The 12398-nt window shown below is 44.2% G+C and overlaps 1 protein-coding gene across 1 annotated transcript in view; it reads right to left on the bottom strand.

Moving 5' to 3' along the window:
* The window catches only part of TAF1B (TATA-box binding protein associated factor, RNA polymerase I subunit B), a 59318-nt gene extending 47317 nt beyond the window's left edge, over positions 1-12001 (bottom strand). Inside the window, exons 1-3 of the mRNA XM_039530310.1 lie at positions 11712-12001; positions 9542-9640; positions 6422-6509 (exon numbers count right to left, since the gene is read on the bottom strand). Coding sequence (XP_039386244.1) covers positions 6422-6509; positions 9542-9640; positions 11712-11729 — 205 coding nt within the window. The 5' untranslated portion in view covers positions 11730-12001. The remainder of the gene's footprint in view (positions 1-6421; positions 6510-9541; positions 9641-11711) is intronic.
* Positions 12002-12398: the final 397 nt, after the last annotated feature.

The raw sequence follows: 12398 nt of genomic DNA, 5'->3' as shown, positions 1-12398 counted from the left end.
GACTTGCAATGCATTCGTGGCCAGTACAGCTACTGGAAAAGTCTGTTAATGTGTATGGGGATGGAGAAGAAATCCTCTTTATCTCTCTGTGTTATCCTCAGGAGAGTGATATCATTCATGGTCACCAGTTGAAATAGGAGAATTTTATTAAGGGGACATTCAGAGGTGGACACCTGCTGGGCTGTTTGCCTGTGGCTGAACAAAAATCACCCCCGCTGTTAGCTACACTGTGGGGGGAGGGGTGAAGCGATCATCCCAGAGAATTGGGGAGGAGGGTTTCAGTTGCACATTAACCCAAAAACCACAGCCCCTCCTTTTAAATGGCCAACCCGTTTTAAATGGCCAACCCACTGGGTGCTTGGTATGGGAAATGAGTGTGCTGCTGTTTGAAACCATTCCCACATATTATGAAGGTTAAAGAAGCCAAAAGAGTGTGGCTTACCATGTCTGCCTGCAAGCCGAATTCTGTTGCCCGCCGGCCCTGTGTGTGACAGATCACACACCAAACCAGCAGGCCCTCAATATAAGAGGCAAAATGCAACCTTGTAAAGCAAGCACACGTGCTATGTAATGTTAACAGCTTGGTTCACCATGAAAGAGTCTACCCATTGTTCTCTCAAATGTGTCTTTTTAAATACTACTCTCCCTTTTTTTCCTCCTGCAGCTGGAAATGTTTCAACACTCACCCTATCATCCCAATCCCAGAGGCTAGTAAAGATTAGAAGACGAAAAAAACGCACTCGTGATGAAATGTTCTGATCTCATGCAGTCCTCCCACACTGAAAGAGCCCAGCAGAATGCGTGGAGGCAGACAATGTCAGAATGCAGGAAAGCACAAAACGAACACGACAACAGGAGGGACGCATGAGAGGACAGGTGGCGGGATCCAGATGAGCGGAGGCATCAGAATGATGAGAGGAGGCAGGAAGCAATGCTGAGGCTACTGGAGGATCAAACTGATATGCTCTAGCGTATGGTTGAGGTGCAGGAAAGGCAGCAGCAGCAAAGACCACCGCTGCAGCCCCTGTGTAACCAACCATCCTCCTCCCCAAGTTCCATAGCCTCCTCACCCAGACACCCCAGAATGCAGTGGGGTGGCCTCCGGGCACCCAACCACTCCACCCCAGAGGACTGCCCAAGCAAGAGAAAGCTGGCATTCAATAAGCTTTGAAGTTCAGTGTGGCCTTGTCCTTCCCTCCTCCACCAGCCCACCCGGTGCTTCCCTCCCCCCAACCCTCCTGGGCTACCTTGGCAGTTATCCCCCCATTTGTGTGATGAATTAATAAAGAATGCATGAATTTGAAACAACAATGATTTATTGCCTCTGCAAGCGGGGATCAAAGGGGGGGGAGGGGAGGGCGGGTGGCTTACAGGGAAGTAGAGTGAACCAAGGGGGCAGGTTTTCATCAAGGAGAAACAAACAGAATTTTTAAACTGTAGCCTGGCCAGTCATGAAACTGGTTTTCAAAGCTTCTCTGATGTACAGCGCATCCTGCTGTGCTCTTCTAACTGCCTTGGTATCTGGCTGCGCGTAATCAGCAGCCAGGCGATTTGCCTCAACTTCCCACCCCACCATAAACGTCTCCCCCTTACTCTCATAGATATTGTGGAGCACACAGCAAGCAGTAATAACGATGGGGATATTGGTTTCACTGAGGTCTAACCGAGTCAGGAAACTGTGCCAGCAAGCTTTTAAATGTCCAAATGCACATTCTACCACCATTATGCACTTGCTCAGCCTAGAATTGAACAGCTCCTGACTACTGTCCAGGCTGCCTGTGTATGGCTTCATGAGCCATAGCATTAAGGGGTAGGCTGGGTCCCCAAGGATAACTATAGGCATTTCAACATCCCCAAGGGTTATTTTCTGGTCTGGAAATTAAGTCCCTTGCTGCAGCTGTTCACATAGACCAGAGTTCCTAAAGATGTGAGCGCCATGTACCTTTCCCGGACATCCCACATTGATGTTGGTGAAACGTCCCTTGTGAACCAACAGTGCTTGCAGCAACATTGAAAAGTACCCCTTGCGGTTTATGTACTGGCTGCCTTGGTGCTCCGGTCACAAGATAGGGATATGCGTTCCGTCTATTGCCCCACCACAGTTAGGGAATCCCACTGCAGCAAAGCCATCCAATAGGACCTACACATTTCCCAGAGTCACTACCCTTGATAGCAGCAGCTCAGTGATCGCATTGGCTACTTGGATCACAGCAGCCCCCACAGTAGATTTGCCCACTCCACATTGCTGCCCCACTGACTGGTAGCTGTCTGGTGTTGCAAGCTTCCAGAGGGCTATTGCCACTCGCTTGTGAACTGTGGGGACTGCTCTCATCTTGGTATTCTTGCGCTTCAGGAACACAGTTCCATGAAAGTGCCCTTACGCATGCAAAAGTTTCACAGTCATTGGGAATCATCGCTGATCTGCAACACTATGCGGCCCCACCAGTCTGTGCTTGTTTCCCAGGCCCAGAATCTGTGTTCCATGGCATGAACCTGCCCCATTACCACCATGATGTCCAAACTGCCAGGGCCCGTGCTTTGAGATAAGTCTGTGTCCATGTTCTAATCACTCTTGTCACTGCGCTGCCGTCGCCTCCTCGCCTGCTTTTGAAGTTTCTGGTGCTGCATATACTGCAGGATAATGTGTGTGGTGTTTACAGTGCTCATAACTGCCGCGGTGATCTGAGCAGGCTCCATGCTTGCCGTGATATAGCGTCTGCAGGAGAGCAGAGTGGCAGTGGAAGCGGTTGTTTGATGATGACAGTTTGCAGTCCTACAGCACCGTCTGCTGCAAGCAGCACCTAGGACATAACAGCGGCGGCTGAGCTGAGCGGGCTGCACACTTGCCGTGGTATGGCATCCGTGTGGAAAACAGGCGTGAAACGATTGTCTGCCGTTGCTCTCACAGAAGGAGGGGCGACTGACAACATGGCTTACAGGGTTGGCTTACAGGGAATTAAAATCAACAAAGGGGGTGGGTTTGCATCAAGAAGAAACACACACAACTGTCACACCGAAGCCTGGCCAGTCATGAAACTGGTTTTCAAAGCCTCTGTGATGCGCAGCGCGCTTTGCTGTGCTCTTCTAATTGCAAACAGCCTAGTCAGCAAACAGCGCCAGCAAGCTTTTAAACATCCAAAGGCATATTCTACCACCATTCTGCACTTGCTCAGCCTATAGTTGAACTGATCCTTACTACTGTCCAGGCTTCATGAGCCATGGGTGCAAGGGATAGGCTGGGGTAGGTGCGACTGTGTGGTGCTGCTGGCTGGGAGAGCAGCCTGAGGCAGAAGCCTCCAGCTCGCATGATATTCCAAGCAGGACTGAATCTCCATAAGACGAAACTTAAAGAAGAGAATGACCTGGAGCCACTCCCATGTCTGCGCAGGCGCCCGACTGACCTCACTGAGGTCGGCCAGGAGCACCCAAGAGACGATGGCTAGCAGTCGTATTGCATCATCTGCTGCCGTGAAGGCAAGGAGCTGCTGCTGTGTAGCAATGCAGTACCGTGTCTGCCAGCAGCACCCAGGAGACATAGGGTGACGGTGAGCTGAGCAGGCTCCACGCTTGCCGTAGTATGTCGTCTACACAGGTAACCCAGGAAAAAAGGCAAGAAACGATTGTTTGCCGTTGCCGAGGGAGGGAGGCCTGACAACATGTACCCAAAACCACCCGCGACAATATTTTTGCCCCATCAGGCATGGGGAGGTCAACCCTGAATTCCAATGAGCAGCAGAAACTGCGGGAACTGTGGGATAGCTACCCACAGTGCAACGCTCTGAAAGTCGATGCTAACCTTGGTACTGTGGATGCACTCTGCCAAGTTAATGCGCTTAGTGGGGGGACACACAATCAACAGTATCAAATCGAGTTCTAAAAAAATCGACTTCTATAAAATCAACCTAATTTCGTAATGTAGAAATACTTATTGAGGTACTTTAATCATTTAGGGTAAGTGAAGTTTAGAATCTTAAATTAAGAAAAACCAAAACCAGCCAAACTACAACAATTTCCCCATACATTTCTCAAGAACCAAAACAGTTGTAGCAAAGTGAGAGTTATCAATATGGTGTTTGTAATGTATGTTATGACTGTTAGGTGACCTTAATTTTAAAATAAAACACAAGATACCAGTCATGAAGGAAAGAATAGGTGTGCTTATTCCTCTCCCTTTCCCAGCACAAAAAACTGGAACCCACTGCAATACTGAATGGGGGAGAAAAAAGTATTCGTTCTTTATATGTTCTGTATGATTGTCTCCTATGTTATCCCCCTTTGTATGTTCTACACAGTTTCTCCCTTCATTATCTCCTGAATTAAAGTCTTACGTATTTTAATTGTGCCTTTACTTTTGTGTGCACGCATGCCTCCTACACTGGGTTTTATTCTTCTGAATTTTCTCTGTGTTTATCCATTCTCTCATTTCCCCTATGCTGTTCACCATATGTGTTATGTAAATGTCCTTCTTTCCTCTATATGCCAAGTGTTTGCCTCAGTTTCCTCTTCCCTCTTCATGATCTACTTCATCTACAAATGCTTCTCCCTTTCAACAGCTTCCCTTCTCCTCGACCCACACTTAGGGCTTGTCTAAATATAATTTTTATCCTGCTTTAACTATGCCAGTTTTATACCAGGAGTGTACCACTAACTATCATGGTTTCAATGTGCTTACAGTGGTATGGCTAACTCCTGTAAATTTAGGGGAATAAATTATCAGCATAAAGCACCTTTATAATGGTATATAACTGCATCCACATTAGGGGCTATAACAATCTAACTTTTTTTTTAACCATATCCCTAACAGAAATGCTTAAAATCAGTACAAAAATTGTGTGTCAATCAGGTCATAGGAGCCAGAAAAGGCTAAAGGGAGCAGAGCCACAAGGGTTGTTCCCTTTCCTAATCTTCAGCACTTCATTCTGAACACAGCGTTCTACTACCGCTTTCACTGTGGCACAGCAGTTAGTATAACAGCACTAAGATTATTTTTAAAATCAGATAATTTTTTAGGTGTTTCAATGTAAGTGGCCAAGACAACAGAACAAATGACTGCCACAACCTTCACAGTATGCTTATCCAGTTTCAGCAATAGCTTTACAATAGGTATAACAGCATATGATCAAAAGACTGATAGGGACCTTGAGAGCACAATTTAAAGACACACAATTACTATTTTAGAGGATTGGACCAAAAGAAATCTGATGAGGTTCAACAAGGACAAGTGCAGAGTCCTGCACTTAGGACGGAAGAATCCCATGCACTGCTACAGACTAGGGACCGAGTGGCTAGGCAGCAGTCCTGCAGAAAAAGACCTAGGGGTTACAGTGGATGAGAAGCTGGATATGAATTAACAGTGTTGCCAAGAAGGCTACATAAGTAGGGGCATTGCCAGCAGATCTCGGGACGTGATCGTTCCCCTCTATTCGGCATTGGTGAGGCTTCATCTGGAGTACTGTGTCCAGTTTTGGGCCCCACACTACAAGAAGGATGTGGAAAAATCAGAAAGAGTCCAGCAGAGGGCAACAAAAATGATTAGGGGGCTGGAGCACATGACTTATGAGGAGAGGTTGAGGGACCTGGGATTATTTAGTCTGCAGAAGAGAAGAATGAGGGGGGATTTGATAGCTGTTTTCAACTACCTGAAAGAGGATGGATCTAGACTATTCTCAGTGGTAGCAGATGACAGAACAAGAAGTAATGGTCTCAAGTTGCAGTGGGAGAGGTTTAGGTTGGATATTAGGAAAAAACTTTTTCACTAGGAGGGTGGTGAAGCACTGGAATGGGTTACCAAGGGAAGTTTAGAGGTTTCTAAAAACCTTCCTTAGAGGTTTTTAAGGTCTGGCTTGACAAAGCCCTGGCTGGGATGATTATTTAGTTGGGGATTGGTTGTGCTTTGAGCAAGGGGTTGGACTAGATGACCTTCTGAGGTCTCTTGCAACCCTGATATTCTATGATTTCTACATCTCCTGTTAAGAGCACTTTTCAGCAAGAGACTAGAGACTTAACACACAGAAGTTGCACCAGTTTAACTAAGTCAGTTTAACTTAGGTACAACTTTGTGCATGGAAACTCTTTTACATTGGCTTAAACCTGGTTTACATTAGTGCATCACTGTTAAATTACAGAGTCAAGCAGATATAATGTAAACCAAATTTTAATCCATATAAGAATGTAAACCACAAAATTGGACCTGTTTTATATCATACCTTTAATTAAACCAATGCAGCTGGTGTCTAGAGCAGGCCCAGCAAGAACAAAAGGGTCATTTTCAGCTAATTCAGTTTGTATGGTCCTGTAGAAAAATTCATTTGCTCACACTAACCAAGTTGGTAAGTAGTACCAGAACATTAGTAATTAAACACAACTAGAAAGATATGTTACACAAAATGTAGAAGTAATATATAGACAAAAGTAAACATACCAATTTTTTTTCTCTTTCTAAATCCTCTAGAGATGGACTGGATCTTTGTGTTAGGAACAACATCAGAAGTTAAAACCTCTTTAGTCCTCTGCAAGATAATTGATAAAAGTGTAATGTTAGCAAGAAAAGAGCAATCCCTACTTGCATGGGCTGCCTCTGCTGTATAACTTCATCAGAGAATTCCTTCTAATCATTACACCTAACTGAGAAAAAACTAAGTCTCAAAAAATTGTGAATCTTAAATTTAAGAATGATAAGCAAACAGGAACATCTGGATGATGCAGTGAAAAATTAAACAGGCTTCACTGTTAGAAAACATTGGAAACTGAAGTGTCAAAGTTATTGTAAGATAAACACTTAAATTTAACTGTATATTGAAAAAAATTTATAGACAAAAAAATCCATGCACTAAATCAAGATACTGAAGTAACGTTGAGTATGCTTAATTTTTTTTTCAAAGTGTTTACATACTGAAATTATCTACATACAACTAGACATTACACATGTAATCAGATATGTAGTAAATATTTAACTAAGCTTCAACAAAACACTGACATTTTCCATTACCTTTTTTAGATCACCAAAATGTACATGCATTAAAGTTAAAAGTAGACTTTTTAACCGAAGTTTAGGATTGTGAATAAGATATAAATAAAAGTTTATGTTTGACAAACCATAGCAGTATCACTGAACAAAGACACTTATGTTTGGATTTAAACTTGGCAACTTTGTTCTCACATGAGAACAAGAGCAAAACTAACTAGTCTGTTTTCTTTCTCCAAAATAAGTGAAATGAGAGAAGAAAACAAGCATAAGTGAAGAAAAGAAATAATTCTTTAAATTCATTCAGTTAGAAAAAAACCCTAAAAAATATTTATTAGCACAGTTAAGGAAAGAAAGATTTTTAAAATTTAAAATACAGTGCAACCTCAACTGTCTGAAGGGCATCTGAAACATCTCAATGCACCTCTGCAGACCCAGCATGCCTAATTATTCAAGAAGCTACCTTACCTAATGTTGATCTGTTCAGCAGGCAGGTAGCCAGGAACTGACACTCTCTGACGCAAGGTTTGAGGGGCCCAAGGGAATAAAAAACATTTGTGGAGGAGATTTTCAAAGGCACAAATGGTAGTAAGGCACCTAACTCAATTGACTTTCAGGAGTTAGGCATCTAACAGCCATTTGTGCCTTTTAAAATCTGCTCGTGTCGTTAGAGGAATAATGACACAGCTCGTGCTTGAAACCACTACTCTGTTTAAGTAAGCTGTTTCACATAGCGAGGTCTGAATAATGCAGGTTGCACTGCCCCTTCTATAACCACCTGATCAATAGTGTGGCTCTATGGAGCAACATTTGAGAAGATGCACTGTGACAGAACCATTTTTATGAAAGCCAGAGTGAGTGACATGCACTGACCGCCTCAAGCCTTCCCTCGACTTGGGTTAAGAACATAAAAAGACCCACTCCTGCAGTTCCTGACTAGCTCAAGTAGGAATTGTTGGAGCGGTTCAAGAGAAGGGATGCTCAGCATGGCTCCAAGGAAGCATCCTTATGCCTCAGATAGGCTCTTCAAGAGGTAAAAATCACCTCTCTTCTTCCTGGACAGGTCTTCTTAGAACCTCACATTGAAGATTAAATAGCACAGATCCTAGTACTTCAACAAGGAGATGGGCCTGCTAGCTAAATAGGGATTGTAACGGTTCCAAACAGTATCTGCTCAAGGCTAAGTCAACAGACTAATAAAGGTATGAAGTCAAAGTGCTCAGCTACACAGCTCAAGGGTCCACCTATGCAGAGCTGAATGCAGGATTGGGGCTTTTATCATAATTCCTACAGGTGCATTTCATTAGTCCTAGAACCACGGAAATGTAGGGCTGGAAGAGACTTTGAGAGGTCACTTAGTCCAGCCCTCTGCACTGAGGCAGCACCAAGTATATCTAGACCATCCCTGACATGTTTGTCTAATCTGTTCTTAAAAACCTCCAGTGATTGGGATTCCATAACTTCCCTTGGAAGCCTATTCCAGTGCTCAACTATCCTTATAGTTAAAAAGTTTTTCCTAATTTTATCTAACCTAAATATCACTTATTGCAGATTAAGCACAGTACTTCTCCAGTGGACACGGAGAACAATTGATCACTGTCCTCTTTATAAACAGCCCTTAACATATTTGAGGACTTATGTCCCACACCCCCAATATCAGCATTCTTTTCTCAAGACTAAACATGCCCAATTTTTTTTAACGCTTCCTCATAGATCCGGTTTTCTAAACCTTTTATCATTTTTGTCTCTCCTCTAGACTCTCCAACGAGTCCACACTTTTCCTGAAGTATTTGGCCCAGAACTGAACATAGTACTCCAGATGAGGCCTCACCAGTCCCAAGTAGAGAGGGACAATTACCTCTTGTTTCTCACAATACTCCTGTTAATATACCCCAGAATGGGCTGTAGCCCACAAAAGCTTATGCTCAAATAAATCTGTTAGTCTCTAAGGTGCCACAAGTACTCCTGTTCTTTTTGCGGATACAGACTAACACGGCTGCTACTCTGAAACCCAGAATGAAACCCAGCCTTGTTTCACGACTGCATTACATTGCTGACTCGTATTTAATTTGTGATCCACTATAACCCCCAAATCTTTTCAGCAGTAGGACTGTCTAGCCAGTTATAATGTTGCTGTTTTTTCTAGAAATACTGAAAAGCAGTTTAACCTAACACAATGAACAGCAGCAATTATATGGATCAAATATTTAAAGGCATAAAATAAGTCATTCTGAAAAACAAAGAATAAATTACTTAGCACTAATACAATGCTTTTCTTCCACACATATGAAGTGCTTTAGAAAAAAGGGTAAATGTCATCTCCTTTTTATGGTCAACTGACATGCAGAGAGGTTAAGTGAAGGCGATATCAAGGAGATTATATACATTGGGCTTTGAACTGAATTCCTAAACTTCTTGCCCATACCTCATCATCTGAAGGTACAGTATTTTTATACAGCATACGCGAGATATGATGCACACAGAATACCCACAAAACTGCCTGTACCTTTTAGCAGCAGGATGAAAAATTACCACTTTGAAATGTAAAAGAAAAAAAGATTAAAAGTACGTACTTACCTCTATGACATTGTGACAAGACTTGCAATAAAATCTGCCTTCATCAGTAAGACCCCAGTTTACAACAGAACACTGTACACAAGGTTCACTGTAATCTCTCTAAGGGGAACAAAAGCAAAGGTTGTTTTAGTATTACACTTACAATAAATGAGACCAAATGAATTTTTCTTACCAAGCAAACTATTGGGATTGAAATATTTACAAAACAAAATGCGGTTAACAAAACATTTTAGTATATGGCAGAGTGATCATACCACTTACAGGATCAACAGTTACATAAAATTTAGGACCACTCAATCCCTTCTTCAGCTCGATTATAAAGTCAGAAGGGACCACTATAATAATCTAGTCTGATATCCCGTATGACACAGGCCATGGGCCTCCACAAATTAATTTTTGTTTGAACTAAGGCACATCTTTTAGAAAAACTTTCAGCCTTGATTTAAAAGTTTCCAGTGATGAAGAATCCAGCAAAACCTCTGGAAAATTGTTCCAATGGTTAGCTACCCTCATGGATAAAAAATTGTACCTCATTTCCAGCTTGACTTTGTCTAGCTTCAACTTCCAGATATGGGATCTTTTTCTATAGCTTTGTCTGCTAGACTGAGGAGCGCATTAGCAAATTTTTGTCGTCCTCCCCCCCCACAGGCACTTATAAACTGTGATCAAGTCACCCCTTAACCTTCTCTTTGTTAAACTAAATAGATTTGAGATTCTTGGGTCTATCACTGTAATGTATGTTTTCCAATTCTTTACCTGACCCGTGTTAGCTTTTGTACATGGCAACACTATCACAGGGGAAAACCCATGTATCCTATGCCTAGAATACATGCCATCACAGGGCATTAATGAACACATTAGGAAGGGAAGAGAATAGTAGAGGACAGTCATAAAAGGAAGCAAAGGGAAACTTTGGGAAGCTTTTTGAATACTGGAAAAAGTTAGAGAACACAAGGAATGGAAGAAAGCCTGCAAGAATAAAAGGTGACCAGAGAGACCCAAGAAAAGAGGAGATTATTAAAAAAATTAAGGTCTCAATAAGGAAGGTATGAGGAGATGGGAAGAGAATCAAGGGAGGAAACATCCTAAAATTCTGTTTGAAAAATGTTTGTTTATTCAGAGTCATCTGCATGATTTGCAGGGTTTAACAAGAGGTTAAATCAGGTTGTCTAATCCAGCTAGCAGAAGAAAAACAAGCTAACCCATGATTTACCAGTCAGTGCAGGATCATGGATCCCCTCACCCCAAAAGTCACTTGCACTGATTTGCCCACAGTGGATCCTAAATCTATGCCAGTGTCCTTTCATCATGCAAAACGCAAAGTTGTTATTTCAATGAACCATGTGAAGCATTACATTTTCCTAAATCAGAGATCTTCCACCAATCCTTAGAAACTGCCCTCTTAACTATTCATTTTCCACCTTATATTTCCTAGCAAAACTGGAACTGAAACTACTTAATGATCAGTAGATTCCAGTATTTCTGAATTTCGGTCATGCTCAGGATTATTTTGCACTGGATCTAATAAGAAGATACAAACCTGCTACATACAAATAAACGCAGCTACCTCCTGAAAAACCACCATCCCCTTAAACCAAGCCTCCCAGTCTCTAAGCCCCCAACACCAACCCTGAGACCAAGAGGCCCCGAAAAAGACCACAGACCATGCCCATTTCCTGTACTCCTCCCACAAGTGCCCCTTCCTCGCCCACCCCAACCCATGACCTCAAAAACAGCTCATGCCAAACCACCCCATTACCTACAAGCCTCCCCCCACAACTGATGCCCTCAAAAATGCATTACCCCACAACCACCCCCATCACCTACACCCACACCTCAACCTGCTCCATCCTCACCTCCCAACCCACACCTTCAAAAACTCCTCACCCTAAAACTGCCCCCACTACCTATCCCCCACCCCCACTCAATCTACCCCCACCCACAACCACCCCATTACCTCCAGCCCCACCTCAGTCCTCACTCCCCACACACACAACCCACGTCCTCGCACTCCTCCCACCACAACTGCCCCATTCCTTACCCCCAGCCTACCTCCATGGCCTCCCCCATCCCTACCAAACCCCTCCTTCTCCACCACCCCGTTACCTCCTCCCTCCGCCTCCCCGAGGGGAGTGAACCCGGCACGGGGCGGCTCCAGACCACCACTCACCGTGTCCTCTTCCTCCATGCCTGGCAGCGCGCTGCCTCGGGCCCCGAGCCATAGCAACGGCCTGCGGAGCGCTGGGGAAGGGCAACCGGCCGGGAACCGGGGCCGCGCGCTTGGGTTCCGGTAGCAATGGATGGTTCCGCCTGACGCGCGGTACGTGCTGCTGCTGGGGCTTGCGCCCTAGGGCCGCTGCTGTGCTGGCCTCTCTCCGCTGGGTCCGCCCGCCAGCGGGACGGGGCGCAGCGCTGGCTAGCCCGGTCACAACCACCTCTTTCCATCACCCCTCTCCCCAGGCAGTGCTTCTATAGCGTGATGCCAACTTTTCCCAACCTAGTGGTAAACATTTCCCAAATCTGGTGAAAAATTCCCAGATAAAGCTTTTTACAGTGTTTCTGTATCCTGGGAAATTTCCCCAAACCTGGGAATTGGTGAGTAAAATGTTTCAACTTGGGAAACTGGGAATTTTCATTCAAAACATTTTACTCACCAATTCTCAGGTTTGGGGAAATTTCCCAGGATACAGAAGCACCTGCCCCGAGGCCGTGGGGAGGTGGAGCCAATTTTCATTCCCTGTGCACAGCCTGGTTGGGAAGGGAATCTGCCCTACAGAACCGAGTATCAGCCACACGCTAAAGGGGCCAGAGGAAGAAGTTGCATTAGGGTGACCAGATGGCTCGATTTTATAGGGAC

This window comes from Mauremys reevesii, linkage group 3 (genome assembly GCF_016161935.1).
Source record: "Mauremys reevesii isolate NIE-2019 linkage group 3, ASM1616193v1, whole genome shotgun sequence".
Taxonomy (NCBI): Eukaryota; Metazoa; Chordata; order Testudines; family Geoemydidae; genus Mauremys; species Mauremys reevesii.
This window is presented reverse-complemented; position numbering and strand designations above follow the sequence as displayed.